This window comes from Phoenix dactylifera, chromosome 12 (genome assembly GCF_051530095.1).
Source record: "Phoenix dactylifera cultivar Ajwa chromosome 12, Ajwa_hap1_PhDact_Kaust_v1.1, whole genome shotgun sequence".
Lineage (NCBI taxonomy): Eukaryota > Viridiplantae > Streptophyta > Magnoliopsida > Arecales > Arecaceae > Phoenix > Phoenix dactylifera.
Window position 1 is genome coordinate 25,397,610 of NC_143201.1, and position 26,734 is coordinate 25,424,343.

Consider the following 26,734-nt stretch of genomic DNA (forward strand, 5'->3'; position numbering starts at 1 on the left):
TCTTGTAGTGAGTATGGAGAGGTTCCCACGTCTAACCTAGAAGAAGAAAGCCATGCTCTCTATATGCATAGTGAAGCACATTTCTCGATCAACTGGCTATCTAAAATATCTCAATTTTATCCCAGTTTGGATTGTATGCTGAGTTTAGAATATGCCTATGGAGCTCCTAATTGACCTAATAGTTTTGCATTTGAGGACACGTTTAGTCGTGTTTAAACACCTAAAGTAATTAATTAACTTAAGCTGTAACCAGGCACAGGGTTATTAGATGAAATAATGTTGGTTATATAGATAAAATCTTATAATATATTGTCAACCAAACTGAACTAAGGATGACTACAATCATCGTTCTTCACCTTCATCGGTCTGCAAGTCTCGGTGTGGTATTAAGAACCATAGGTAGCCGACTACCCTTGGCTGGTAGCCCGGTCCATTTGCATCCCAAGTTCCGAGATAAGGTTGTCAAGAGACCAGGCCTAATTCCAGCCCAGCCCAATTTTTTTAGAGAACAGGCCAGGCCGAGGGCATAACGCAAGTCAACGTCGGCCAGCCAACTCAGACCTCTCTGGGGTCCGACTTCAAATTCAAAGTCACCGCCTCCCGTTGGTGGCCATCTTGCTGGGTTCGTCTGTAATAATTTATAACTTTTTTTTACATACATATCTCTCTAAATATTAAAATTTACATAAAATTTTTTTTGAAATTTATATTTACATATATATCCTTATCAAACACATGTTTGTATATATATTTTTTGTGTGTATGTATGTAGCCATACCATCTAATACTGTTAAGAAGTTAGTGGCTTAAAATTAAAATGACAAAAATATTAATAATGGGTAAACATGCAAAAAAAAAATGTTTATAAGGGTACACTTGCAAATAACAATTTTGGAGGATATTCATATAATTTCATATATTTAGGAAGGTATACACATAAAAAATTCTTGGATTTTTGCACAAATATCCTTCTAAATATTGAAATTTGTATGAATGCCCTCTATGTTAATATTTACATGCATGTCCTTACAAAACATTATTTTTATATGAATACTTTTGATATAGCGATTCAGTTAACGTAATTAACCAAAATCATATTTATTTTAATTAAAATTTAATTAAAATTATGAAAGTAACTTTTTATTCTTGAAGTGGGTAACAAGTTAACAAGTCTCATTAGAATTAATATATTTACCTCTTTTGAGAAATTTTTCGATTTCTCTTTACCTTTTATTTACTTCTATGTTTGAAATCAAAATCATTTCCTCGACTCTTTTCTTCATCATAGGCAACCCTTTATTGTATTTTTTTAATATGAAGATGGTTAGGTCCTGCTTTAGTTTTATGAATTATTTAAAAAATAGTATTGTGTGAGATCAACATTTATCTTTTAGTATATGAGATTTGCAACGTTTATCTTTTAGAGTCAGAAAATTTCTTATGTGCAGGCTGGTGGCTGATTAAAAATTACGGTGACAAGATGGACTTTATACACTAGATCTTTTCTTCTAAAAAATTGAAGCAAAAAAAAAATAGCTTAAGGTACACAACGTAAGGAGTAATCTTCTACCACATAGCCACGGAGGTTGTTAATAAGTCTATAAAGGGTTTGAAGTCCTTTAATAAATTTGCTTATGAATGACTGATGCTATTCTTCCACCCCTGAGCATAGCAATAGCAAGGAAACTTCATCATTGTAATCTATCGCGTGTCTTTAAGAAACTTTAATCATTTCTTATATTCTAATGCATGCCTTCGTATATGCATCCATAACAATAAATATTATAAGCTATGTTTCGATGTGGTTGCTATAAATAAAGAAGAATAAAGTAGAATAATCTCATGGTTAGTAAAAGAACTTTCATAATTCTTTTTGTTATTTAATTGCCGAATCAATTATTTTCTTAAATAATATTTTTATGAAAAATATTAAGAAGCAGACAAATAAAACTTTCTAAATATAAAAAATTATATGAATATCCTTATAAAGTATTATTTACATATATATATATATATATATATATATATATATATATATATATATCTTTATGAAATATTTTTTTATATATCTGTCAGTATTCCAATTATTTGAAATTTTAAACCGTTAATTTTTTAGCAGCGCTGCTGGTATGGGCATATGTGTAAAAACACAGACACAAAAAATAAATATTATATATATATAGATTAATTTCATTAAAAAGATATTTATGCAAATTTCATTAGAAGGATGTGTACGCCAAAAAAACCTAATTTATATACCGCGTTCGCCGACGCCTTTCTTTCTCTCCAGTTTCTCCTCTATTTCTTCATTTGTCTGGTTGCTGGTTGATCGGTCTGGGCCGTATGGGAACGCCGGAGACGTCGCGCGAGCCGTGCCCGGACCGGATCCTGGACGACGTCGGCGGGGCGTTCGGGATGGGGGCGGTGGGAGGGTCGGCCTTCCACTTCATCAAGGGCCTCTACAACTCGCCCAACGGCGAGCGGCTCGCCGGCGGCGCCCAGGCCGTCCGCATGAACGCCCCCCGCGTCGGCGGCAGCTTCGCCGTCTGGGGTGGCCTCTTCTCCGCCTTCGACTGCTCCATGGTCTACCTCCGCCAGAAGGAGGACCCCTGGAACTCCATTGTCGCCGGCGCCGCCACCGGCGGGTTCCTCCAGATGCGCCAGGGTGCCGGCCCCGCCGCCCGCTCCGCCCTCTTCGGAGGCATCCTACTCGCCCTCATCGAGGGCGCCGGCATCATGCTCAACCGATTCGTCAGCGCCCCCCAGAACATCCCCGACCCTGCCCTCATGATGCCGCCGCCCAACGTCCCCGCCATGGCCGGCGCTGGAGGCGGCATCCCCCAGATGGGATACCAATCTACTGTCTCGATGGCTGACGATACCACCGGCTCCTCTTCCTCCTCCTCCTCTTCTTGGTTTGGAGGGTGGTTTGGAGACGGGAAGAAGCAGGATGATGGGAAGAGTGGACGTGGAGGAAGCAAAACGGAGATTCTGGAGAGTTTTGATACGCCGAGCACTCCGATCCCGACTTTCGAGTACAAGTAGAACAAAGGAACGGGAATTATATTTGTGTATGAGGTAAAATTGAGATCTTTGTTGATACGAAGTTCTATTAGGCATATCTAATCAGTTGGTGGTAAACTTATTTTAATCCTATAAATCACTGTACGTGCAAAGCTTATCGAAGACTGAATGATGTCTTCAATTTCCGTTTCTGGCCGATGAGTTCTTTTCTTGCAATCATCTGACTGATTTGCTTTATTAAGAAGTGATGTATGTTGGAGTTGAGTACAAATATTTATCTTATGCTTTCATTTTTGCTTTTTGTTTATTCTGAACAATTTCTCATATGCGTACTGTATTGTGCTACACAAATTGTTTGCTTAACTAACATTGAAGTAATAACAATGATCAGTTGTGGCCATTGCATTTTAAGCATCCTAAAAGGCATTTATCACAGAACGAGATTAGATTCTTGGCCTCTGCAAACAATTAGTATAAATTCTTGACTATAGGATGAAACAAGTCACATAAGCTATTAGCCTGTCTTGCAAATTAGCAATAGTGGATAGACTGCTTTACGAAAAGCTTATTTTAAATATAAGGATGGGCTATTATCCCCAGAGAGCTTATCAAATAAGCTTGTCAATGGATCGAGGTTTTTCTACATTGAAACATAGATTAGAAGACTTGAACACACTTTAGAAGGTTGCTTAGACTTGAAAAAAATAATGAACTGATGCAACTAACAAAGACATCAGCTAGGGGCATGCTTGGAACTAGTACATATTGATCTAATGCTTTATTCACATGCAGCACTAGGATGCTGTTGACCATGCGCCAACATTTGGCATGTTTCTGTGCTAGTGCATGCCAAGTGCTAGCATGACGCAATATGTATTGTGTCAGATGTGGGTCGGCACACTAGAACATGAGACTGAAATCTTTTCTTTGCCTTGCCTTTTTCATGTCATACGCGTTTTACATGGGAGTTTAGCATTAGTTCGATAACATTTTTAGGCCTTTTTGGTTACCTTAGTGTGAAGCAGGAATAGATGGATGTGAATTCAAGGGTCCAGATCTAGAAGGCTTTTTGCTCTGTAGTTTCTTCTCCTTGCAATCTCTATATAAGGAGTATTACATGGTTGGAGAGTAGGTTTAGATTTAGAAGGCCTTTTGCTCTGTAGTTTCTTCTCCTTGCAATCTCTTTATAAGGACTATTACATGGTTGGAGTAAGGAAGTAAAAAAACATTAGGCTGTGTCATTCTACCTTCTCCATGTTTTCATAGCTCAAGAGGAAAAAAATGTGTTAGCTCTTATCATTCATAATGATCTTAATTTAAAGAGGACCCATGTCCATCAAGATGAATTATTCTTCCATGCATCATAAAGTCTTCATTGGAAGAATTGCAGAAAGATGCAAGTTTCTGAGGAACATATTACAGACTTACACTGGAGAATTTCTTCAAATTTGTAGATCTATGGCAAGATTCCAAACTTGTGGTTGATGATGTCTCTTTTATGCCTTGAGACCCTTACCTTAAACTCGTATATTCCTCCTCATCGTCTAGAAGAATATAAAGACCCTTTTGATGAGGGGAATATAATGCAAGTCTCCCGTGCATCATAGACATGATCCCTTGCAAGATAACATGGTTTAATAAAGTGATGCAACTTAAAAGAGGTGTGGTGGAGGCGTAATAAATTTGTCTGATCTTCACAATGAAATGACATCAGCAAGGATCTTGGTTGTTGGAGATTAGGCCTGTCAAAGTACTGAGTTTTGACAAGATTGGGTTAATACTTTTAACCTACATGATCTGATAATGACCCGATACGATAACCCAAATATTAATTTGACTGTATTTGAGTTGCAGTCAACTCGATCTAGTAATGACCCTACTTGATTTATGGTATGATTTAACAACTGCATATAATATTATTTACAAAAGGTGAAAACCCTAGTTGTCTAGTATCCACCGTCACTAGCACTCTCAAATCCCAACTAACCCTCATTTCTTTCACCTTTACCCCTCTACCCTTGGCCTCCTCTGCTGACCACTAACCACCTATATCGCCCTTTTTCTCTCACACATACATTACTTCTCTTTACCCTCACCCCAACCTTTCACCCATCCCCATTCTGCTGTAAACTCCATATGTTGCCTTCTTCTGTCTCATTCCCATCACTTACTTCTGAATCTTAAGCCTAATATGAAGTTGGATTGTCTTGGGTTTCCAAATTGATCATTCGAATCTTTAATCTAGTTGGATTTCGGTTATTCTTTAGTTGATTGGTTATCTGATTAAATTGGGTCAAGTTATCAGGAGACAATGGGTTATACTTATCGTACTCCTTAATTTTGACAAATCATTCTTTAGTTATTGTTTAGGTTGAGAAGTTATTTAGTATGGAATATGATTTTATTTTGTTGATTCTAGGGTCTTGCAATTTCAAGGTTAGCTCGAGGCTTTTGAGGTTCTGTAGCATATTATGCAACTTTGAATACAAGAAAAATAAGCTGAGGTGAAGAAGAAGTCGCATATTAGTCTTAGGAACAACCAGCGAAAGTAGGTCATAGTTTGTCCTTAAACAAGAACTGTTGCTTCATCAAGAAGTGAATGTTTAGATATGCTGAAGATTCTAGCATTATTGGTAGCTAAAATGCTTTTCAAATTGGCTTTCCAACGTTGAATCATTTGAATCAGAGTTTAAGGAAGTATGGGAAGATTACTAAAGGTTGCATGCACCTAGACATCTACCCCAAATTCACACAAAATTTCTCTCATCTTTTAATCATCTTGCTTCCATAATGAAAAATTAAGGAAAGTTTTAAACTTTTCAGCCTTCACTAGTCCTGAGATTTTGCACATTCTCTTATAGAGTTGCAGTCCAATTAAATCCAAGAATTGATTACCTGCTTTCAGCCCTAATTCATCCATCATCTCTAGATAAGATTTATTTGAAAAATATAATAAGGTAGAAGATATTTATTTTTCCATACAATTAGGTTCTGCTACAATAATCTAAACCTCAGGCTTATCTCGGACTATACAAAATGGTTCCGAATCTTCTTGAAAATAAATACAAATATAGAGTATGCAATAATCTTTCCACGATCAGAAGATAAAAGATTGAAGGCTATGCATATTATTGTTTCCCTAGGCTTCTACTGGACACAATATGTTCCCTAAGCTTCTACTAGATAAATTCACCAAGTTGTCATTCTCTGCTGAACCTCATCTGTCTAGAAATATCTGGAACCAGAATTAGTAAGGGTCTAACAATATCATCTTTGAAGAAAAGTCTTTTTGATCTGGTATATGGAGGGGTGGGTTTGGTTTGGGTTGGTTAATGGACTTGAAAAATAAATGCAACCTCAGAGTATTTAAGAACCTTTTCCATGATTAAAAGATAACATGATTTGAAACTTGAAAGCTATGCATATAATTGTTTGCTTAAGCTTCTACTGCATGTATTTCACCAACTTGCCATGCTTTGCTAAACCTTATTTGTCTAGGAATATATGGAACTAAAATACATAAGGGTCCAATATATCTCCTTTCAAGAAAGGATCTTCACAATCTGGTATATAGAAGGGTGGGTTAATGGCACTTGAGATTTCAGAATCATATTAGAACCGTAATCTGCTGCAAATTTTAGGTTCTTACTGCCAGTTTATAAGGAAATCCCTTCACCTTTTTTTTATGGTTTTTGTAAAATTCATTAAGAAGCTCACTTTTTTTTGTGTGCAAGATTTCTACAATAATAACATTTAACAATACTTAACCCCATAAGATGTTTGATGTACTAATATAAAATTCATCAGCATCATGTTAATTCTCTTCGAGGTCATCAATGTTGGAATCTCAAGGTTTTCATATGAAGGAGGTAAGACAGTTATATCTCCATTTCTTATACAAGTCTGTAGGACTACTAAATCTTCAGGAAGAAGCCTTTTAATCATGGGAGATTGAGAAAAAGATGGCCGCACCTCATTGTTATGTGAAGAACTTTCAGAAGGCTCTGTAGCACCTCCTTACATATGAAGAGGGCTTCTTTATACAAGGCTATTGATTAGCATTATTTATGATATGGTGAAATGCTTTCCAAACTACCTATCCAAATATTCTTTTTCACTTTGGCTCTATGTGTGTAGTTTGTAGAAAACATCTCTGCTTGAGCCTAATAGAACAAATTTCCATTGCTCAAAGAAACCAGATTGCTCGCCCATCCAGAAAAAAAGGCGACTTGTTCTAATAATGCAAACCATGGGATAGCAATTGTACACTTCGTAATGATAAGCTTCACGGTTCAGTATTAGTAAGTAGAAGATGATAATTAGAGAGAGAGAGAGAGAGAAAAAAAAGAAGAATCTGGAATGAGAACAGTGGAGGAATGATATGGAGTCTACAATTTTTTCTTATAAAAAATTTCACTCTACTTGAACCCATATTCAAGAGTCAAGACACTATGAGGAAAACAGATATTTCTTAATCCTAAAACACTTGTCAACCATCTTGCATTAATATTCAGGCACTTTGAACATGATTCAGGACTCCTAGTCACTTTAAAACATGACTAAGATTTGACCTTACACATTAATTTGACTGTAAACAAACAATATAATAGCATTTAAAAATATCAAGAGTCCAATCTGATAATAATTCTGAAACAGTAAATCTAAGAAAATGATGGATAGTGACCCATCCCTCCTCTCTCTCTCTCCCCCCCCCCCCCCTCTCTTCCTAATGCTTCTTTGTACTAGGCATTTGTCTAGCAAAAGAACTTGGGTTGAGTGGTTTTATTGTTTATACTCTCTCATCTCCCTTCTGGAGATGATATTCTCATCCTTTTTAAGGCTAAAAATGAATATCTCTGGAAGTTTTGATTCTGAAGCAGTTTTGGTTATGTATGTTACTGAATGCATTTTTTTCATAGGGGTTGCATGTTGAGCAGAAGCATATCCATCATCCTGGTAATTAATTGTTTTGCTTTGTCTGTACTTCTCCATGGCCTTTAATTCGTCATTCAAATGCATCAACTTTACACATGAAATAAAAGATGCCCATTAAATACTTCTTTTTTTTGATCTGCAATTAAAACTTCTCATGGGGTCAATTTAAAAACTTCTTTTTTTTTCTTTTATCTGCAATTCTTCTTTAGTGGTAGAAAAAAATCCCATTCAAAGCTTTCCCATTAAATGGGGCCTGTTGTGGGCTCCAAGTTAAGAAAGGTCCAGGGAAGGACTGAGGAGATCCTTGCAACTGGATGTCAACAAAAAGTTAGCCCCCAAACTATGTTCTGCCCTTTGAGAAAGAATATCTTGCTCTATCTTGTCCAGCAAAAATTAGTAAGGAGGGGGCATGGCAGGTTTGCTTTCTCAATTGTAGGTATCTTCAAAAGTTATATTTTGTTCATGTGGGTGGTACACGAGTTCGAGATATGCCTCTATGTGTCCCTTTTCCAGCTGGCCCTGATACCTTTGATAGAGCAAAAGGAAATCACTTGGAATTTGTTTTTAAGAACTGTTTTGAAATTGAATATAGGGGTATGCCTTCTCATTGGAAGTCCCTTCACCTTTGGGTACTTTTAAGTCTAAATTTGTTTGCTGATCTTCTAGTAAACGCCCTTTCAGCTTTAGGGGGATGATTCTGAAGCATAATTTTGGCAAATTGTGGAGATTTTAGGATGTGCTGAAGCCTCTTGTTTTGAGCCTATTATTGTAACTGGGACATGCTAAAGATGGTATACCACATTGAAACTTCATCCTGATTCTTGATTGTGGGATATTTTTAACATGGGCATGTATTTCATTTACTCATAAGGGAGGTACTGGTGTACTCCCTTGGAGCAGCAAGAGATGACGCTAACATGAGAAACACTTTATTTACTTATTGAGGTTCAACTGTCCTTACACCTATTGATACTGTCATTTGGCTTATTCATACACATCATCAAAAAGAATAATGAGACAGGCTTGACAATATAGGCCATGACTATGATTCACAAGACTGTAGAAACAAGCAGTTAATCTTGGTTAGTTAAAGCTCAAGTATTGAAAGCTTTCCCACTTTTGATTAAACTATTTTTTCAGGAGCATATATTCAAATGACAAAATTTGAACTTGCCTCCAGTATTTTTTTCTTGATATACATTTCATCTTGATATAATGCTTTCAATCAGCTAAGTGTTTTAGTTCATTACTTTCATGTCATAAAAATTTTCAATTTTAGCAACATCGGTGTAGATCTGGTTTACAAGTGCAAATAAGGGATAGTGATGACCTATTTACTGCATGTTTTTTGAGGGTTGGTTCTGCAATCTCTCTCTCTCTCTCGGGCAACTTCCATGAATCTCTATGATTTAGCCTTGCATTTTATTGGAATTCAAGAAACATTTTGGGATTCTGGTGGTTTAGCACAGGGCCAATAACATTCATGGTTCAAGTAATTACTAGAGCATATATATTGATGTAGATGTCTGTATTTCTTGTGGTAATTTTTTATTTCAGTTTCTGTAAGAGGAGGATTAATTGTCCTCCTGATTTCATTTATGTTGGTTTTGTAGGGCATCTGATCCAAGATAATGAAACAGCTGTATTTGTCGAGGATCAGGCATCTGAAAAGAGATATTAGAACCAGATTAACTTAATATTACATAAACTATCCAAAAACAGATAATAGAAGCACTTTAACTTAATATTAAATTACATAAAATGAGCTGCCTCCTGCATCTCTACCTCTTAATATTTGTTTGTATGGTGGCTACATTTTTAATGTCCTTAGATACTCTTTAGGTTTAGCATATGTACAACAGTTTGTTATTTGTGTTGTATACTGGGAGGATAAACTAAAATTGAAGCTTTGTTTTTGCCTGTATCTGGATCCTATATAGTTAATATTCATTAAGGGCGAGTTTGCAAGTTCATAAGAGTGGCTCTGTTGTGTTCTGACCCCTCAAGTTCAATGGAAGTACCACTGCTGCTGCAACACCAAGAAGTTGTGAGATTCATCACTATTCTTGAGCTAACTTTCTTAGTGAGCAGGGACCCTTCGCCATTGGCATCAAATCGTGGGAAACCAAAATCTTGAAGAGCTAGCCTTTGAGCATGTGTGGTTTGTTCAAAAATAAAGGCGAATCTCACTGTACTATTTATATGCTTTGCACCTTTGTTTTGCATTGAATTGCCTATATGACTTGGGAGCAGAAATCTCTATCTGAAATGATAGTGGAGTCCTGTGTCACACTTTGAGATGCTTGGGTGATGAGCTACTTTGTTCGTCTATTATTAGAAGCAATATTCAAGGGTTGAAACCTAAGTTGTACAAAGTGGTAGTGGAATCCTGAGGCAGAACTGCTATGATAGTCTCAGAAATCTTTATTAGAATGACAAGGTGATCTAAATGAGCGGATGGTTCCTGAAAATATCTTGTGTTTCTTGTGGAGATGATCTTTCAACAAGAAGTCTGGCTCTTATCATTGCTTCTTTACCTACCCTACCGTCCTTAAAAAGGTTGGCCTTAATGAGGGGCATCCAACAAAAGTTCATGGAGGATTTTGGAATGAAGTTGATTTGGTGTATTATGACCATATTGAAACCCATGTCCACCGTTTCTTTTTCATGTTGCTGAGAGGCTGACATAGCTCTAGTATACGTAACTTCATTGGAACTGTCAAATCGCATGGGTTGATGCGAATTTCTGGAAATATCTTGACACAATGGCGTTGAAGGATGCTGAAGTAGGGCCTGACTCTGTTTTTGAGACCTTGATACAGTTGGTTTGCTTGCATGCGGCGTGAGAGTTTGAAGTAAGCCATCATCTGGTATCTTCTGGAAATTTATTAACAAGAATGATTTTTATCTCTGTCATTTTTTAATTTTTTTCTTGTTTAAGAGGTCATCACTCATCAGTGACCAAACAATTACATTCATCTAGTCACTGTCATGAAAAAAAATTGCAAGAGAAGCAGGAATTGATTGAAGGTGTTGGACTGAAGGATTTGAAATCTGCATTATTGTTTATGCGAGGTATAAGCATATTAATTACTAGATCTAGATGTATCGGTTGCCTTGATTTGTCAAGATCTATGGAAGAGGCTTCTATGGCCTAAAATGATGTGATAGATATACTGGAGGCAAGCAAAATTCTAGGCTTAGATGTTCATCATGAACTTGGTTGTGTTTATGGATACTGGACATAATCAGATTAAACCAGAACTCTTAAAGAAAGATTTTTTTTTTGATATAAAACTCTTAAACAAAGATAGACCAAATGAATTATCTCATTAACATCAATGTTCTTCCGACCAGTGATTGCTTACTGGTGTCCTCATTCGAGCGAAGCTCGGCACTAACAATTCTATTAGGACATCTATGTCACACCTTTTTTTCTTCTTCTTTTTCCAATTTTTGGGCAAATATGAGGTCTGTGCCTGTAGCCGAATCTAGTTCTAAAGAATGGAAGCCTCACCTAGACAACTTTTGCACCGAAGGACAAGCAGCTAGTATCAGCTGCTGGATCTAACCACCCCATACTTTGATATGCTTGTCTCTCCATAATCTTTTGTCAGGCTACATCTCACCGCTGGGCTTATATTTTGGCCCCCGAAACTCAATCTCCACTAGCTCTTGGAATCTTCTCAGACCTCTGCCATGAGGAGGATAACACCGACCTGCTACACTTTGTCCGCATCCAACTTGTTCCATGCTACTTAGCATGCAGAGTCGGCATTTATGCTGCATGAATCATGGTTGCTGGAACCTATGCTAAATTATGGCTGAGGCACCCATTAGAGAGAAGCATATAGGTTGGTACCAAGCCTATGCTCTTTTGATGATCTCCTTTGTAGCAACTGTGAAGATTCACATAGACTTGTGTTTAGTCCCACATCTGCTATGTACTGAATAGATTTTGGATATTTATACAGAATCAAAAAATCCAAATAACATTTTCTAGCTACTTTTTTTTGGGCGAGATTCTGTACTATTACAAATGATATTAGAGAAAACCAAACCCATGACCTGATGATACTGCAATTCATGTTTATGTGGGCTTTAAGGCTTAAATGCATGTCTATGGGGGCTTTAAGGCTTCAATGCATAGAGTACGTGAGAACTCATGCGGGTGTGTGTTTAGATATCTAAGTTCGTTTTTTTTTTGTTGCACGCATGCTCGGATAGGAGAAGCAGTTGTTAGTCGCCACATATGGTAGCTATCGGTGCTCCGAACCAAGAAAGTTTGTTAGATCGATCTGTAACCTAACTGAAGCTCCTTTTTATAAGCTGATTTCCATTTCTTAATTCCATCTGGTTTAAAAAGCGAATTTAGAAGATGTTGGTACAGAGATGCTCTAGCATTCATGAGATGTCAGCATCTTCTCCTTCAATGACAAATGAAACCTAAAGTGCTACCAGAATCGGTTAATAAAGAAATGTACACTTGCACGCATGGTCCTTGAACTAGTCACTAGTCCAGTACCTACACTCACCTTTCAACATGACCTCCTTTGATCTAAAAAGGACTAATATCTGTTACTGGTCTTCTAGGCTATTGACCAAGCTAGTACTTCAAAACTTGAGATCGATGAACTGGAATTAGAATCAGACACTACTACAAATTACATGAACTCCAAGCTTGAAAAAAAAAAGAAGTCTATGAAAGAACGGTTTTACAGGTAATGCCCATTAAGCAACCTCATGTTTGCTCTCATCTCTCTATAATCATTGAGATCTACAAAAAAATAATTGTACTGGTAGTACATATTTGACAACCTAGCCAGGTATGTATACTCTTATTTCTCCATAATTATTGAGATCCATTTCCACACTTGCATTCTCTACAATTATGGATTCTTTTTCTCATATATTTATTAGGGACGAGCATTTTCATCTCTCCATAATCATCATTGGCTTCTATCATTGTATAGATCTTATAGCTATTTCTAAAATTATAAGATTTGTATTTCTAGCTATCACATAAATTATGGAATTTGTGTTCTATAAAATTATATATATCCAGGGAAAAACAATAGAGATGGTCGAGCAATTATTTCTCTTTGCCACTCTTAGAATTTCTTGATTATTCTATATCTATTTAATCTCTTTCTTTATCCTCTTAGTTCCATTACAATAAACGGACCTGCTAGAATGACGTCAGTAAAGTCAGGACAACGTAACCATCCCCTTTGGGCCTGCCCACTGCCGACATAACCATGTCTGTGAGTCCTGATGTCATGCAAGACATCATGCCAAGGGAAGTCCTTGCAAGATGCCTACGTGGTCTGATCCATGGGGCAGAAATTTGAAGTGATTCCCGTCTGAAACCACTTAAAGGCAAGCTACTTTCTCATCATACTTTATGGGGAAGTCGTTTCTCTTTAAGGGCTACTTCCCCATCAAAAAAAAAATTATCAACCATTTCAACTAACACACTACATTATTTTGTAATTGAAGCAATTCATGATTCCATATATTCTTCTTGTTAACTTTGGATTGCTCTCAGGAAAAAAAAAATGAAAAATAGAAGGGAAGAAAAACTTCTTTGTTCTGGTGGCGATGAAGTCTATTTTAATTTCCAATGCATTCTCGCTCCAATGAAATAGATTATTTTGGTTTCCTTTCAGCCAAAGATTCTTGGGCGGACGCCTGTGGTGTTTGCATGCGCACTAACCTCCCTTCACACGAAAGCCATTACATATGCATCGATCTAAATCCCGCCCTTTGTAGTAGTTATTCTTTACGTGGCCATTTATATTTTGCTATAGTGGGATGGAGAGGTGCCAACCCTCTCCCACCATCTTAGTTTTAATTTCCTAGATATCTAAAGTTAGACTAACTTCTACCTAACAATGCTTTATTTTTATTTCGATCAATTGGAGCCTAATAGGTTCTTCCATCCTCTCATTCCACATCTAGAAGGAACCGCCTAAATCAAAATTAGTACAAGTGGAGTTGTTTTATTGTTTATCAGGTGTCTTTTATGGAGGAAGTACAAGTAGAATGTTCTCTGATTTTAGTGCTATACTTCCTCCTTAATTTTGCATCATGAAAAGGATATTGCCACAAAGCAGAAGCACTTACAAATCATGGAAAAGTCATGCCCCCCCATGACTCTAATCGTCCTTTCAATTCCTGTATTATAAGAACTTGACCCTCCGGGATCTACTCCTCTCGATCTCTTCCTTGCAAAAAGCTCACGAGAAGTGGAAGAAATGATGCAGAATGAATTCTATGTCCTACTTTTGCCATGAGGAGATATAAGAAGGGGGGGCAGAGAGAGAGAGGTAGGGATAAGAACGTTAGATTCTACTTTAAGTTTATCTGAATCTTTTCAGAATTCAGGCTCAACTTTATAAAGACTCCACACAGCTTGGTGATGTTTTACTACAACATAGCTTTCTCAACTTGACACATTGTTGAGAACAATTGATGTTCAAGGAACCTTGAAGTAATTTGATATTAGGAAAAGGTTTTAAGAAAGCTAACTTTCCACTAACTATATTGAAAGATATAACAATCATTGAAGTGATTACAGAACAATGCTTTCCTATGCATAAAACAAAAATTATTAATACAAAGGTGGGATTAGGATTTGAGGAATAATATATTTTAAATTTAACTAATGATTTCCTTAGGATAAGTGCTATAAAAAGAGATCTCCATTTAAGAAAGAGAAGGATCATTACTACTGATAATAATATTTTTCTTAATCTGTTGGGCTTGAATTGAAGTTATATTGCTTCACAAGTGGATCTAAGCATGGATAATTAATGGACTAAAGAATATGATGGCGCATTCTTGCTTCGCACCCATAGCATTCCAGTTTGGAAAGATCTGAAATTTTTTAAACTATACATATCCGACGATGAGGCAGATCAACTGCAGGGCACACTCATTTCGAGGAATGCTCATAGGGTCCTTCCAAAGAGCTTTGTTAAATCCCCTATTAAGGCCACCTATTTATTGGTGAACATATAGATCACCACTTCTTGAGTTATATGATCAGTCCTAGTGTTAGGGGAAGAAGAATAATGCAGAGAAAAGAAGATAAGTTGGTGATTTTGAAAATTTGATAGTAATTGTTTCAACAAAAAAAATTTGATGTCTCTTTGTAAATATGAAGGTTTTTAAGTTTGCTTAATTAGGTGCTAGTCAACTTTGGGAATTGTAACTGCATGATACACCATGCAATTTTCAATTGATGCGCATATCTGCATGCGATTTTGCTTCAGTTATAAGAGTTTATGCGAGAATTCTTTTTCTGAAATCTACAGTGAGGAATTTATTTTTTTTCACTTTGCTTAGATCCCCTAAAATTGTTCCACATTCTCTTTTATCTAGAAGAGATGGAACCAAAAATTGGCTTTTGATTGAGATTAAAAATTATACATACTAATCTAGTTGAGTTTGATGTTAGCAAGAGCTATTTATTATTTGCATGTACCTATCTTATTATTAATATTATTATTATTTTGAAAGTTTGATGTGCATTGTTTCTTCCCTTCAAGTTTCTTTTTTTTTTTTAATTTATTCCACGCCCATGTAAGTGCATACATACATACATACATACATATATAAAAGAGTAGGTCTAAATCCAATAGTTCAAATAAACATATTGCCAAATAAATATTTTGTCGTTTATATCTCGACAAAAAATGAATGCTCCAATGTCTAATATAAAATCAAACATCGACTTTTATTATTATTATTATTATTATTATTATTATTATTATTATTATTATTATTATTATTATTATTGTTATTGTTATGCTTTTTAATTTAAAAACATTGTCTACGGCCAACTAACTTATTGTACTTACAAAGGTCACCCACCCTATATATCCTGCAAACTAGGCCGTATACTAGCTTTGAGCTTAGCATCGGCCTCCATTTTTTAAAAAAAACTAAAGTTGGCTTCCATTACATACACGTATCATGCGTTTCACTTTTTTTAAGTGTACCGTACGAGCCTTTCTTCCAGCCAAGCAAGCACTTAAATCACCACTCTCTGATGAAACTGCATCATATCACAATATTTAAGTTCTTAGATCACGATATGGGCGATTGAGTTAATCTCTGGTTTCTGGCTACGCGATTTTATTTCAAGTTACCTCATTCTCCAGGCTACTTTGCCTGCGACTTATGTCAAGAGACGTTTAAGGAGATTGCCAGTAGTGAAAAGTACAAAAGCAAAATATGGAAGTTTGTTCAATGCAGAAAAGATAACAACTTGTTTCCAGCTGTGGTGATTTCTGCTTGTTGGCTAATTCCAATTAAGAATTTATGTTTTTATTCTATTGATGAGGCTTGGAGCAAATACTTATCTCTCTTGAATTTCCTTTGATTAGAAGATTAGTCATGTAAGTCTTTTCCATCCCAATTTGAAAAGTGATAAATATTATATAATAATATCAATGTCAATTATATCACTACTGGAGGTATATTTTTGAAGTGTTGGTGTACAATAATAGTAGTAATATGCTAAATAATGGCATTGTTAAATAGGGAGTATTGAGAGAATTATATAGTATAGTTTTTTCTCAAAAGCCACACACACACACACAAATCGGCTATATTCATCGGTCAATCATTCTTGATCAGCAAATCATTTGCAGCCCATTATCTACCATCCAGACACTTTGTAAGAAAATTGACATCAAGATATGACATGTTTTCTCTCACCCGGACCACTCAGTTTAAACTGCAAAAACTTTCTAAAGCTCTAGTAGTAAAAGATAAGGACTCTCTTTGATGTAAGTAAAACAAGTTAATTTTTTTTTTTAGTATAGTATTGCTACACAACTATTGTTGCTACTGCTGCTTTTATTGCTATTGCTGCTGCTGCTGCTATTGTTCACAAATATAGTAGAGATATCACCGTAAGACTTTGAATCCATTTAGATAAAGACATCAGAAGTGCACCCATCGCCGTATGAGCATGTCATTTAATGATCACTTTATGTTGTAGAAAAAAAATGGTACAACAGCAAAGTTGAAGCACCCTGCTGCAAAAGAACATACTAGCGATCCATAAGCTCCTTGAAACTTCTCTTAGCTACGAAGCACCCACCATGTCACCCGATCGGACGTGGCAATGAGATGGCATGGATGGACTCCAACGTGGCATAATCATGTCTCCATGGATTGGACCGGACGTCGGACAGGTAATTAAGTGAAGGGCGACCTGGTACGTGGGTCCTCCATAGTTTTACTTATGCAGACATGCCGGGAACAAGGATAAAGGACTCATCGGCACATCCCGCTCCGAGATGACATGCCATGCATCGCCGAGGGCTACGCTGCGGGCCACGCTTACGCCTCTGTACCTAACGCACTTGGTGCGGCTCCCCGGTAGTCCCAAAGAATGTTTTCGCTTTTGGGTGGATGCAAGGTATCTTCAAAGTTGGTCGCTTTCTTCATGCTTAAACTCGAGCATTCTAAAGCTCAAAGATTTCAAATTTTTTTGAGTTCACCCTGAACCTGAGGTTAAAAGAGAGAGAGAGAAAAAGGACAGACATTCTTTGGTTCGTGGTTCATCCAACCCACTCAGCCAAGTAGACAAAGGGAGTAGGCTTTTCCAAAAACCGTATATAGGTGTGGAAAGGTGCTCACTAGCCACTTCACCCTTCTATTTTACATTTCTTAGGCCACGAAGATGCTGTTGTTTAAGTCAAACATGATAACTTAGTTTGGTGGGGAGGAATGAAGAATTTGCTTTGTGATCACAGGGTGCAAAGGGGCATCTAACAAAACCCCAATAGCTCGTGGAAGTTCCTATCATAATCTAAACAAGCGCAGCTCATAGGTTGTTCAGCCTTTTCAGTCGTGGTGGCTTCTACTTCTTAAGGAGAGGGGGTGGCATTTTATAGTTGGGGAGCTTCATAGCAGATACTACCTTTTCCACTAGTGTCGGTATATCTTTGAGGGCCGGTTCAGTGCTGTCTTAGTTAAATGTTATCATATCAGTATGGCCTACACTCTTTAGTTAGGATTCGCTTTATTTGCGTAATTATTTAAATTGGTCTGAATAGTATATAAGTAAGCTTTGTTCGCTCTAGATAACTATCAATAGGGTAATGGAATGCGACTTTTTTCATCATCATCTCTCTGAAATTCACCATTTCATTCAATGAACTTACAATCTTTGGTGCTATATTTTTCACTAAACTAGTAAAAATCTAAGAAGCGCCGGACGTGCTTTAATGTGGCTGGGAACTTTTAAGCATCCAAATGGCTTTTTTTTTTTTCGTTTTTTTCTTTACCTTCATTGTTTTAAACAAGATATGCAGCACCATTCTAATTTTAAAGGTTGACGTAGTGCAATTAAAAATAAAAACAATACTGGCCGATGGCCACAGATATTCTTATCAACATGATGATTATGACCCTGAAAAGCCGGCCAGGTTCCAGTTGGTGTGACAATATAAATTGAGGTTAATATTCAACTATTTAGAACTGAAGCAAGAATTTGAAGTTAATTTTACATAGAAATTGATTGTTATGCAAAAATTCGTGCAGATGTGTGTTTAGTTCCATATCAACTATATACTACATATATCTTATGTACTTATACAGGGCTAAGAAATTTAAATAATATTTTCTAGCTAGCTTTTTGAGAAGAGAACCTGCATTGTAATAAATGGTATCAGAGCAGACTTGGACCATGGCCCATGTCAACTGGGGATATTCCAACATGGATCTATTTAGGTTCACCACAAGCTGATCATGGTATTTAATTAGAATTATGCATGTACTTGTAATTGGATTTGAATAGATTTGGATTCTTAATTTGACAAGGATGCCATGGCTTAAAAAAGGAAAATATATGAGAATCAGGCATGTGTTTAGATCCACAATGGTTGTGCAGTGGATAGACTTACTTACAGTTTGGGGAAACCTGAATATCACTTTAAAAATCATGCATATACTGTAGAATGAAATGCTTAGTTCTAAGAAAAAGATGGTAACATGGAATTCTGAAAATGAGTGATGTGGCTGGAGACAAAACTAAAGAAACTCTTCTCAAAGAAATCCCTCAATCATGGATTATCTAAATTTCCAAAGTATCTCGAAACATCAAAATTCATATAATCATACACGAGATTCTAAAAAATCATGCTTTGCAATAGAGAGAAAATTGTGATTTTGCACTAGATATAAATATTGCATTTTTGGGGTCACTTTTGTGATCTATTTGCTTTTGTGGCATATTCAAAAAACCATAAATCAACATAAATAATTGACAGCTCATTTCAATGTTTCAAAACCATACTCGTTATTTAGATGGTCGCAAGATATATTTGGCTGAGATTAAAATGATGAAGGTTTTGCTTCTAGGCTCTCTTTTTTTTTTTGATGGAAGTGGGAGGTGTGACCCACCCGGTAGTTTATTGGTGATGTAATTGTATTTGCAGAAGTTGGTAGTAGGCCATTTGACAAGGGTGGCCCCTGATATTTACAAAGGTGGTGTGACGTTACTCATGTAACATAATGAAGTTTGAGATGCATGTTTACATGCAAAGTTCTGGGTTTTTTTCTGTTTCTGTGTGAGGACTTCAGCTTCTTCTTGATTTCAGCTTGGGCTCTTTTGGTTTGTGTCTCAGCATCTCTTGTCCCCCTCTTTTTTTTTTTCATTCTTTCAGTGCATTTAGGACCTCTGATCGAAATCGGTTTCTTGCTTGCTCTGGAGTAGAGTTGTGTCCAACTCGAGAAGAGAAACAGTGCTTCCTCTAGAGCTATCATGGGAGCCCTAGCTTGGAATTGAAAAACTCTTTTGTTTCTTTCTATCCATATGCTTCAGTTTATCACGAGAATCAAGTAGTCATAAGTTGTTCTTAGTTCTTTCTCTTTTATTTGTTAATTTGATTTTTCAAAATTCTTTCTATACAGTTAGTGTCGCTCAATTCCGTTCGTGTTAGCTTTCTCGAGAGTCAATTGCATCAAAATGTCTCAAATTGTATGTCCGCGTGCGCGCGTGCAAAGAGCAAAATAATTTTTTGCTCTTATATAATAAACAACTAAAAGATCAAATAACAATACATATGGCGGCCATTCCAAGTTGAGAATTTTGCCAAAAAAAATTTGCAACTTTAGTTATAGAATGACGAGCAAATTCCAATCGTCATTAATTCTAATGCCTGTTATACATACAACTGTTATGAATTTATTAATTCAAGCCATGTTCACAATCCTAATCCAATCGTTTTCCTAAACAAAAATGAAATTCAAAATTCTGATCCGGTTGTATTGATCGTATGCCTTAGAGCAAGCGTTTATTTTGTGTGTATGTATGTGCATGAGAGAGAGAGAGAGAGAGAGAGAGAGAGAGAGAGAGAGAGAGAGAAACCTGCGCAAGGTGGGGTGTGACCGTGTGGGCGAGGCGCCGAGGGAGTTGGCGAGGAATTGGGGAGAAGTCGTCGAGGCCAACGGCTCTTGAAAAAAGAGCACATGCGCGCTATTAATTAGATCACGATGATCCTCTGGTGATTTATCGAGTCGTCCGTTGCTGCTTTCATGGATTTAGAGATTTTAGTTAGTTATGTCAGGCGTCTGTCTTCGCATAATAACGATCATCTGCTTCCATCCATCTTGCTCTTAATGCAATGCCATCATTGGTGACCCTTCCCATCTCTCTCTCTCTCTCTCTCCATATCTTTCTTATTAGAACTCATATCATTTGGTGGACCGCATGAATCTCCCGGACGATAGGACTCTCTCTTTTTCTCTCTCTATCCATTTCTACTGTTTCGGGGATTGGACAACTATTTCAAACTTGCTTGATTTATTTGATTTGCCAGTTTGTTGCCAAAGATTAGGGGAACAGTTTTACATGTCCCACTACTAGGGCACATAAGCATTGTGTGCACTCTAATCAAAGGACAATATTCATCAAAATTAATAGTGTTCATATATATGTTACCAACCAGAAAGAAATCTGAACATTAAAGGAAAAAATAAAGAGCAAAGATTCTCTCGGAACTCTCTTTCTCTCTCTGTCCGGCAACAAAAAAAACTTTAAAGGAATGGTTCCCGCGTATGCTCGATTTTATTCATCATATAATAATAATAAGAAGAAGAATAATAGATGTCACACCTACAACTCCACTTAGTACCCATGTGTATAAAGCTAGCAGGAGGAATAATATAACTAACCCAATCCCAGTACTCACTCACTCTCGGTTGCCCCCGCGCTTTCCCTCACTTTCCCCCACCCTTGGGGCTTGGCTCGCCCCCCTCTCCGCTTCCTCCTCCGCCGGAAATCACCCAAAAGGATAAGGCTTTCTATTCCCCTCCCGTTTCCCGCAAAACTAGGAGAACTTCCATGCTTCTCTCGTACCAGCCTAATCCACTTGTGGATAAGTGTCAACCAGGAGACCAAAGAGAACATTAAAAAAAAGAAGAAGAAAGGCAATGATTTCGGGATCTCTTCCCTCTTCCTTATCCACCCTCCCGATTAATACTGCTGCAACTACTAGTGCTCCATTCTAAAGAGATTAGGAGGTACTCGAAATTGATATTTCTTCATGGACTGCTGGAGGGAGGCAGAAGGCAAGCGAGTCCATGACCCCTTGTTCTACCAATACTACTCCGCGGGCGACTCTTACTGCGTGACGATGAAGCCCGCCGCCGCCGCCAAGGTCGAGAGGTGCGTCTGGGTCCCGGTTCCCATCATCGTCGGCGCCGGGCCGTCCGGGCTGGCCGTGGCCGCCTGCCTCAAAGAGAAGGGAGTCCCCAGCCTGATCCTGGAGCGCGCCAACTGCATCGCCTCCCTGTGGCAGCTCAAGTCGTACGACCGCCTCCGCCTCCACCTCCCCAAGCAGTTCTGCGAGCTCCCGCTGATGCCGTTCCCCAGGTGGTTCCCGACGTACCCCACCAAGCAGCAGTTCATCGCCTACCTCGAGGACTACGCGAAGCGATTCGACATCCGGCCGGCCTTCAATGAGACGGTGGTCAGCGCCGAGTACGACGCCGTGCTCGGGTTTTGGAGGGTGAGGACGGCGGCGACCAACAACAAGGAGGAGAGGACGGAGTACGTGTGCCGGTGGCTGGTGGTTGCCACCGGGGAGAATGCAGAAGCCGTCCTGCCGGAGATTGACGGCGTGCGGGAGTTTAAGGGGTCCATCATGCACACAAGCATGTACAGAAGTGGCGACGTGTTCCGGGGGAAGAGGGTGCTCGTCGTCGGGTGCGGCAACTCGGGGATGGAGGTCTGCTTGGACCTCTGCAATCACAATGCCTACCCTTCCATCGTCGTAAGAGATACGGTGAGCTCTTCTTCTCTGCATCGATATACATCAATTAATACACTTTTTCTTCCTCTTTCTTTCACACATTTAGACAAAAATGATTAGAAACGCAATGCGGTTTTATCCGCAAATCATTCAAAAGTGCATTCTCCTAGTGGAAGTCGGATGTAGCTTTCATTGCATGTCATTTTCGGAACCATGAGAAGAGCCCTCTATTGTTATTCTTCGATACTAGTCAAACAAAATTTTCTTTGGGTCCTAATTGCTTTCTTTTTATTTCTTTCGGGCGTAGGTAACTAACTGGATTTGCTTTTGGTACCTGATTAGTGTCATTTGTTTAAAAAATCATCATGGTGTTATAGTTGTGATTGCTGTTTTTAGTGCTAGTGCCATGACCACTCGTTAGGAGCAAAGCAAAACGATAGGTCGGCTCACGTGTTGCACTTCCCCTTGTATTTAAACTTGAAACGCAGTATTTTAAAATTTAAGGGAGAAAGCAAGGTTTTGGCATGCGAGGAAAGATAGATTCGCCATGGAAGTTGTCTTTTTCTTGTGAAAATGTCCACTACCATTCATTTCCAAGCCACAAATTCCAGTCGACCTTCCCTTTCTTGGGACTCATTCCCCGCGAGGAGCACTATTCCTCGATCAGAAACCACTCTATCTGCTCTCATCTTTTTCTTTCCGAAAGTTGATGCAAAAGCTGTACAAAATATCATGAAACATATATGCACAAATGCATGGGCCCCCATTGCCACAAGCAAAGCAACCTTTGTCATTTCAAATCCTAATAAATAAGAAGAACAAATTTCAAGCCATCATACTGGGTATCATAAAGAATGTGTTGGAGATAAGGGCATGAGTAGGCTGCACCAAAGTTGCATCCCAAAGATGTGCTACTGCTAGCAATATGACCAGGCCAGAGGTTGAGGTCAGGGTCCAGTTCATGCCCCAACTCTGATCTGTCCATCATATATATCCTTCGACAGCTCATTCGATCTCATCTCCATGCCCCTTTTTTGATCTCTTTCCCGTTATTTTATTGCCGCCAGGTGCACGTTCTCCCTCGGGAGATGCTCGGCGGCTCCACCTTCGGGTTGTCCATGCGGCTTCTCAAGTGGTTCCCAGTGCAGATGGTGGATCGCTTGCTCCTGCTCGTCGCCCGCCTCATGCTCGGCAACACAGCTCGCTTCGGTCTTGAGCGGCCCCAGGTTGGACCCCTCGAACTCAAGTCGCTCTCCGGCAAGACTCCCGTCCTCGACGTCGGCACCCTCGGGAAGATCAAATCCGGAGATGTCAAGGTCCATAGCAATGCCTCTCATGGGTTCCTGATCCCTCCCCTCCAATTACATCATTGGCTTTTGCTCACGATTGCCGGGACTTCTCTTTCTTGCACCACAGGTCTGCCCTGCGATAAAGAGATTCACAGGACATGGAGTGGAATTTGTAGATGGGAGATCGTCGGAGTTCGATGCTGTCGTCTTAGCCACCGGCTACAAGAGCAATGTGCCATCTTGGTTAAAGGTATACATCACAACGTCCTGCTGCATTTTATCGGCCTGGGTTACCCCTTTCTTTATAAAAGGAAGGATTTAAGATTTAGTTTATCATGAGGATACCGAAGGCTAATTGCCCTTTAAAAAATATTTTTAGATCAAGACTTTGGTGCTTTTTAACTTACAGTGTGATTGATATACCTGTGCCGCAGTTGATATTCACTGTTCTATTGATCAAAATTTCTATGGCTGTTTCTTTTATCAAATTCAGTATTGCTGTTTTATCTCGTATACTGGCCTAATTAGTTTGGTTCGGTCGGTTAAAATCAGTAGGCTTGTGCTGATGAACCTGCTATAAGTTTCTACTGTATATCTGCTCACTTGGGATATTGGTTTGGTTCGGCAGGAGAGGGAGTTCTTCTCGGAGAAGGATGGGCTACCGAGGAGGCCCTTTCCTAATGGATGGAAAGGGGAACGTGGGCTGTATGCTGTGGGGTTCACAAAACGTGGAATTCTTGGGGCGTCAATGGACGCAATGAGGATTGCTCAAGACGTTGAACAAAGGTGGAAAACAGAGGCTAAGCAGCTCATGGCTTTCCATCGCCCCTCGGAACCGAAGTGACGGCAGGAGAGTCTTATAGATTGAAGGAGAACACTGGGCGCCATTTCCTTTTTCCCCATCAAATCACCTTGGAGACATAGTGTCTCATCTCTGATGATGAGACAAGCAAGCTGGCTAGCTGCAGAATGGGAGTGAGTGGGGTTTGGCTTTTTTACTAGTAATTTGTATATGCTGTATATTGCCATTTTCCTAATTGGATTGACTGACGTAGAGAGAGAGAGAGAGAGAGAGAGAGAGGTGGGGCGTGCTTGTGGCTGGGGTTTGACACACTATCTATCAAAGCGAGAGTTATCTCAAATTTGTTCGTTTTCTAAGTGGTGATGCACCAAGTTAGGTGTGGGGGTGAGGGCGAGGAGCGAGCACAAGTTTGATCTCTTCCTTGCCCTCTCTCCATTTTGTTGTCTTCTTCTCATTTCTTATTGAAAGGGTCATGTGATACATTTTCTCCATTTGACATTGACCATTTGATAATGCTGCTTTTAGTCTAAGAGATAAATTGGAATGGAACAATGCTCCGATGACAAATTAATATTTGGCACTTGCTAACAAGGCATATCCGGTGGAATTCATGACATCCTTATCAATTCCAAATCAGTCTCTTGTCCATATCCGCCACTAAGGACCGCCACTACTCTCCTCGAGGATGATAGAAGGATCTATAGCCCACCTTTGAATCAATTCAAACGATAAGATTATAGCTCAAATGGTCAATTTCAATGACTACATGCATACACACTTGCAACTCTCTCTCTCCATGCCGATGAGTTGCCTGCTCCATTGAAAGCCTCTCGATTCCTCGTTCCTAGAAGCACTTTCTTCGGTGGCGAGGAAGGCAAGGAGACAAGCCTGGAAAAAGGAAAAGGACTGTTGCCCGCCATGTGCCACCTTTCCGAAGTTTTGTGTGCGCGAGGTGGGTGTTGTATTCTCTACCAAACGACACTTTGGACTCTTCCATGCCGGAGTTTGAGACAGGAATAGTCAGTCCCATACTTGGAGTTGGAGTCTTGGAGATGGAGAGAGAGAGCTAGGTTTGAAAATTTAATCTTGGTTTCATATTTTTTTCGTCATGTTTTTTCTTTATTAATTAGTTTTGAGAGAGAAAAAGAGAGAGACGTATCTTGACCTGCTGCATCCGCCATGGAATCAATTAATACCGCGTGAGCACAGGAAGCTGAATGATTGAGGAAAGAAGCTGGCATGGTCAAGTTGCGAGTGGCGGTCCCAAAGTACATGATATGTCACCCTTGGCTTGATGTTTATGCACATGCGTCCACTACACCATGAATTGGGTTACCTGACTCAGTTTGGGTGGGATCACGTTGTCAATTGGGTCCATGAGTGGTCCAATGGGCCCGTCAGGTTGTCTACGTTAACACAACTTTGTTGATCCTGTGACCCTCGTGGAAGCTATTCGTACATAGGACAAACCTAGGAACATAATGCATAGGAATTAACAGATATATAGGAAGGAATGACCACATAGGGGAATCCATCTAAGGGCCTTCTTGCATCGTAACCTAACGTTTCCATCTTCACCTCCACATGGAGAGAAGATCATCAAGCAGCTACAAGTTTGCTATAGAACCCCATTATTACCCATTAATTAGCAACAAAGTATCTCCGCGAACAGCGGCAAAATAGCCCTGACAGCCACGTAACACACACTAAGCCATGCAATGACTCGAGAGTGCGCACATGTGGCTGCATTAAGCCAAAAGTTTAGCCCAATAACCTCCATCTTTTTTAAATGGCCGGGTGGAATCATAATGTCCTCCATCCTTTTTCTAATGCGTGGAATCATGAGGCGGCTTGTCTTCTTTCTTGATCTCCTCTGATAAGGAAAAGAGTGTTTGGAAGTTTCTCTCCACTCCCAGTCACTCTCACCGCTTATCATTGCCCATCACTTCCCACATTCCTTGCTTTCCCTGTTCAACTATTATAACAATAGTTCAAGGTATGACCGAGGCCTAAAGTTTAGCGATGCCTGTGGAAGCCCACGGGGCCCGACCAGTGCAATTATTCGTGGCATCCTTGGTTGCCCTGATTGAGAGATCGGGCGGTCTCTCTCTTCTAACTCGTGCTCTCATCGCAACCAAGGAAGAAAGAAAGGAGAGTAGCCACTTTCATCTATTATTGTCTTTAGCCACTTTAGCTGTTTCCCATCTTATTCCCCCTTCCCCGGAGATGGAGGAATCTCGAAGGAATCCAGGATCTTCCCAATGATGAAGCCCTGCCGCCCATTGATTTGCACTCGGTTGTCCTGGATCTTACGCTTGGCCTTTTTCTCTCCCTCCCCGGTCTTTCACTATATCAGTCACTATCTGGCGACAAAAACCAAGCCCAACGGCTATCTACTTGATTTGCTG

The 26,734-nt window shown here is 39.0% G+C and overlaps 2 protein-coding genes across 5 annotated transcripts; both read left to right on the forward strand.

Annotated features, from left to right (window-relative positions):
- Window positions 1-2,238: 2,238 nt before the first annotated feature.
- On the forward strand, window positions 2,239-9,935 carry LOC103713066 (mitochondrial import inner membrane translocase subunit TIM17-2-like). Of its 4 annotated transcripts, none has more exons than XR_005513396.3 (3): window positions 2,250-3,078; window positions 7,944-7,980; window positions 9,573-9,935. XR_005513396.3 is itself a non-coding variant. In XM_089926620.1 (2 exons), exon 1 carries the CDS (start codon window positions 2,344-2,346, stop codon window positions 3,043-3,045), a length of 702 nt encoding a protein of 233 aa, XP_089782746.1. In that variant the 5' UTR covers window positions 2,239-2,343; the 3' UTR covers window positions 3,046-3,078; window positions 9,573-9,935. The 4 variants fall into 4 exon arrangements, 2 of the variants coding, with proteins under 2 accessions (XP_089782746.1, XP_089782747.1); XR_015972343.2 differs by having other exon boundaries at window positions 2,251-6,893; XM_089926620.1 differs by lacking the exon at window positions 7,944-7,980 and having other exon boundaries at window positions 2,239-3,078.
- Window positions 9,936-21,153: 11,218 nt separating this feature from the next.
- LOC103701421 (indole-3-pyruvate monooxygenase YUCCA2-like) lies at window positions 21,154-24,856 on the forward strand. Its single transcript, XM_008783457.6, has 4 exons — window positions 21,154-22,268; window positions 23,303-23,551; window positions 23,652-23,774; window positions 24,153-24,856. Exons 1-4 carry the CDS (start codon window positions 21,528-21,530, stop codon window positions 24,366-24,368), a joined length of 1,329 nt encoding a protein of 442 aa, XP_008781679.1. The 5' UTR covers window positions 21,154-21,527; the 3' UTR covers window positions 24,369-24,856.
- The last annotated feature ends 1,878 nt before the right edge of the window (window positions 24,857-26,734 follow it).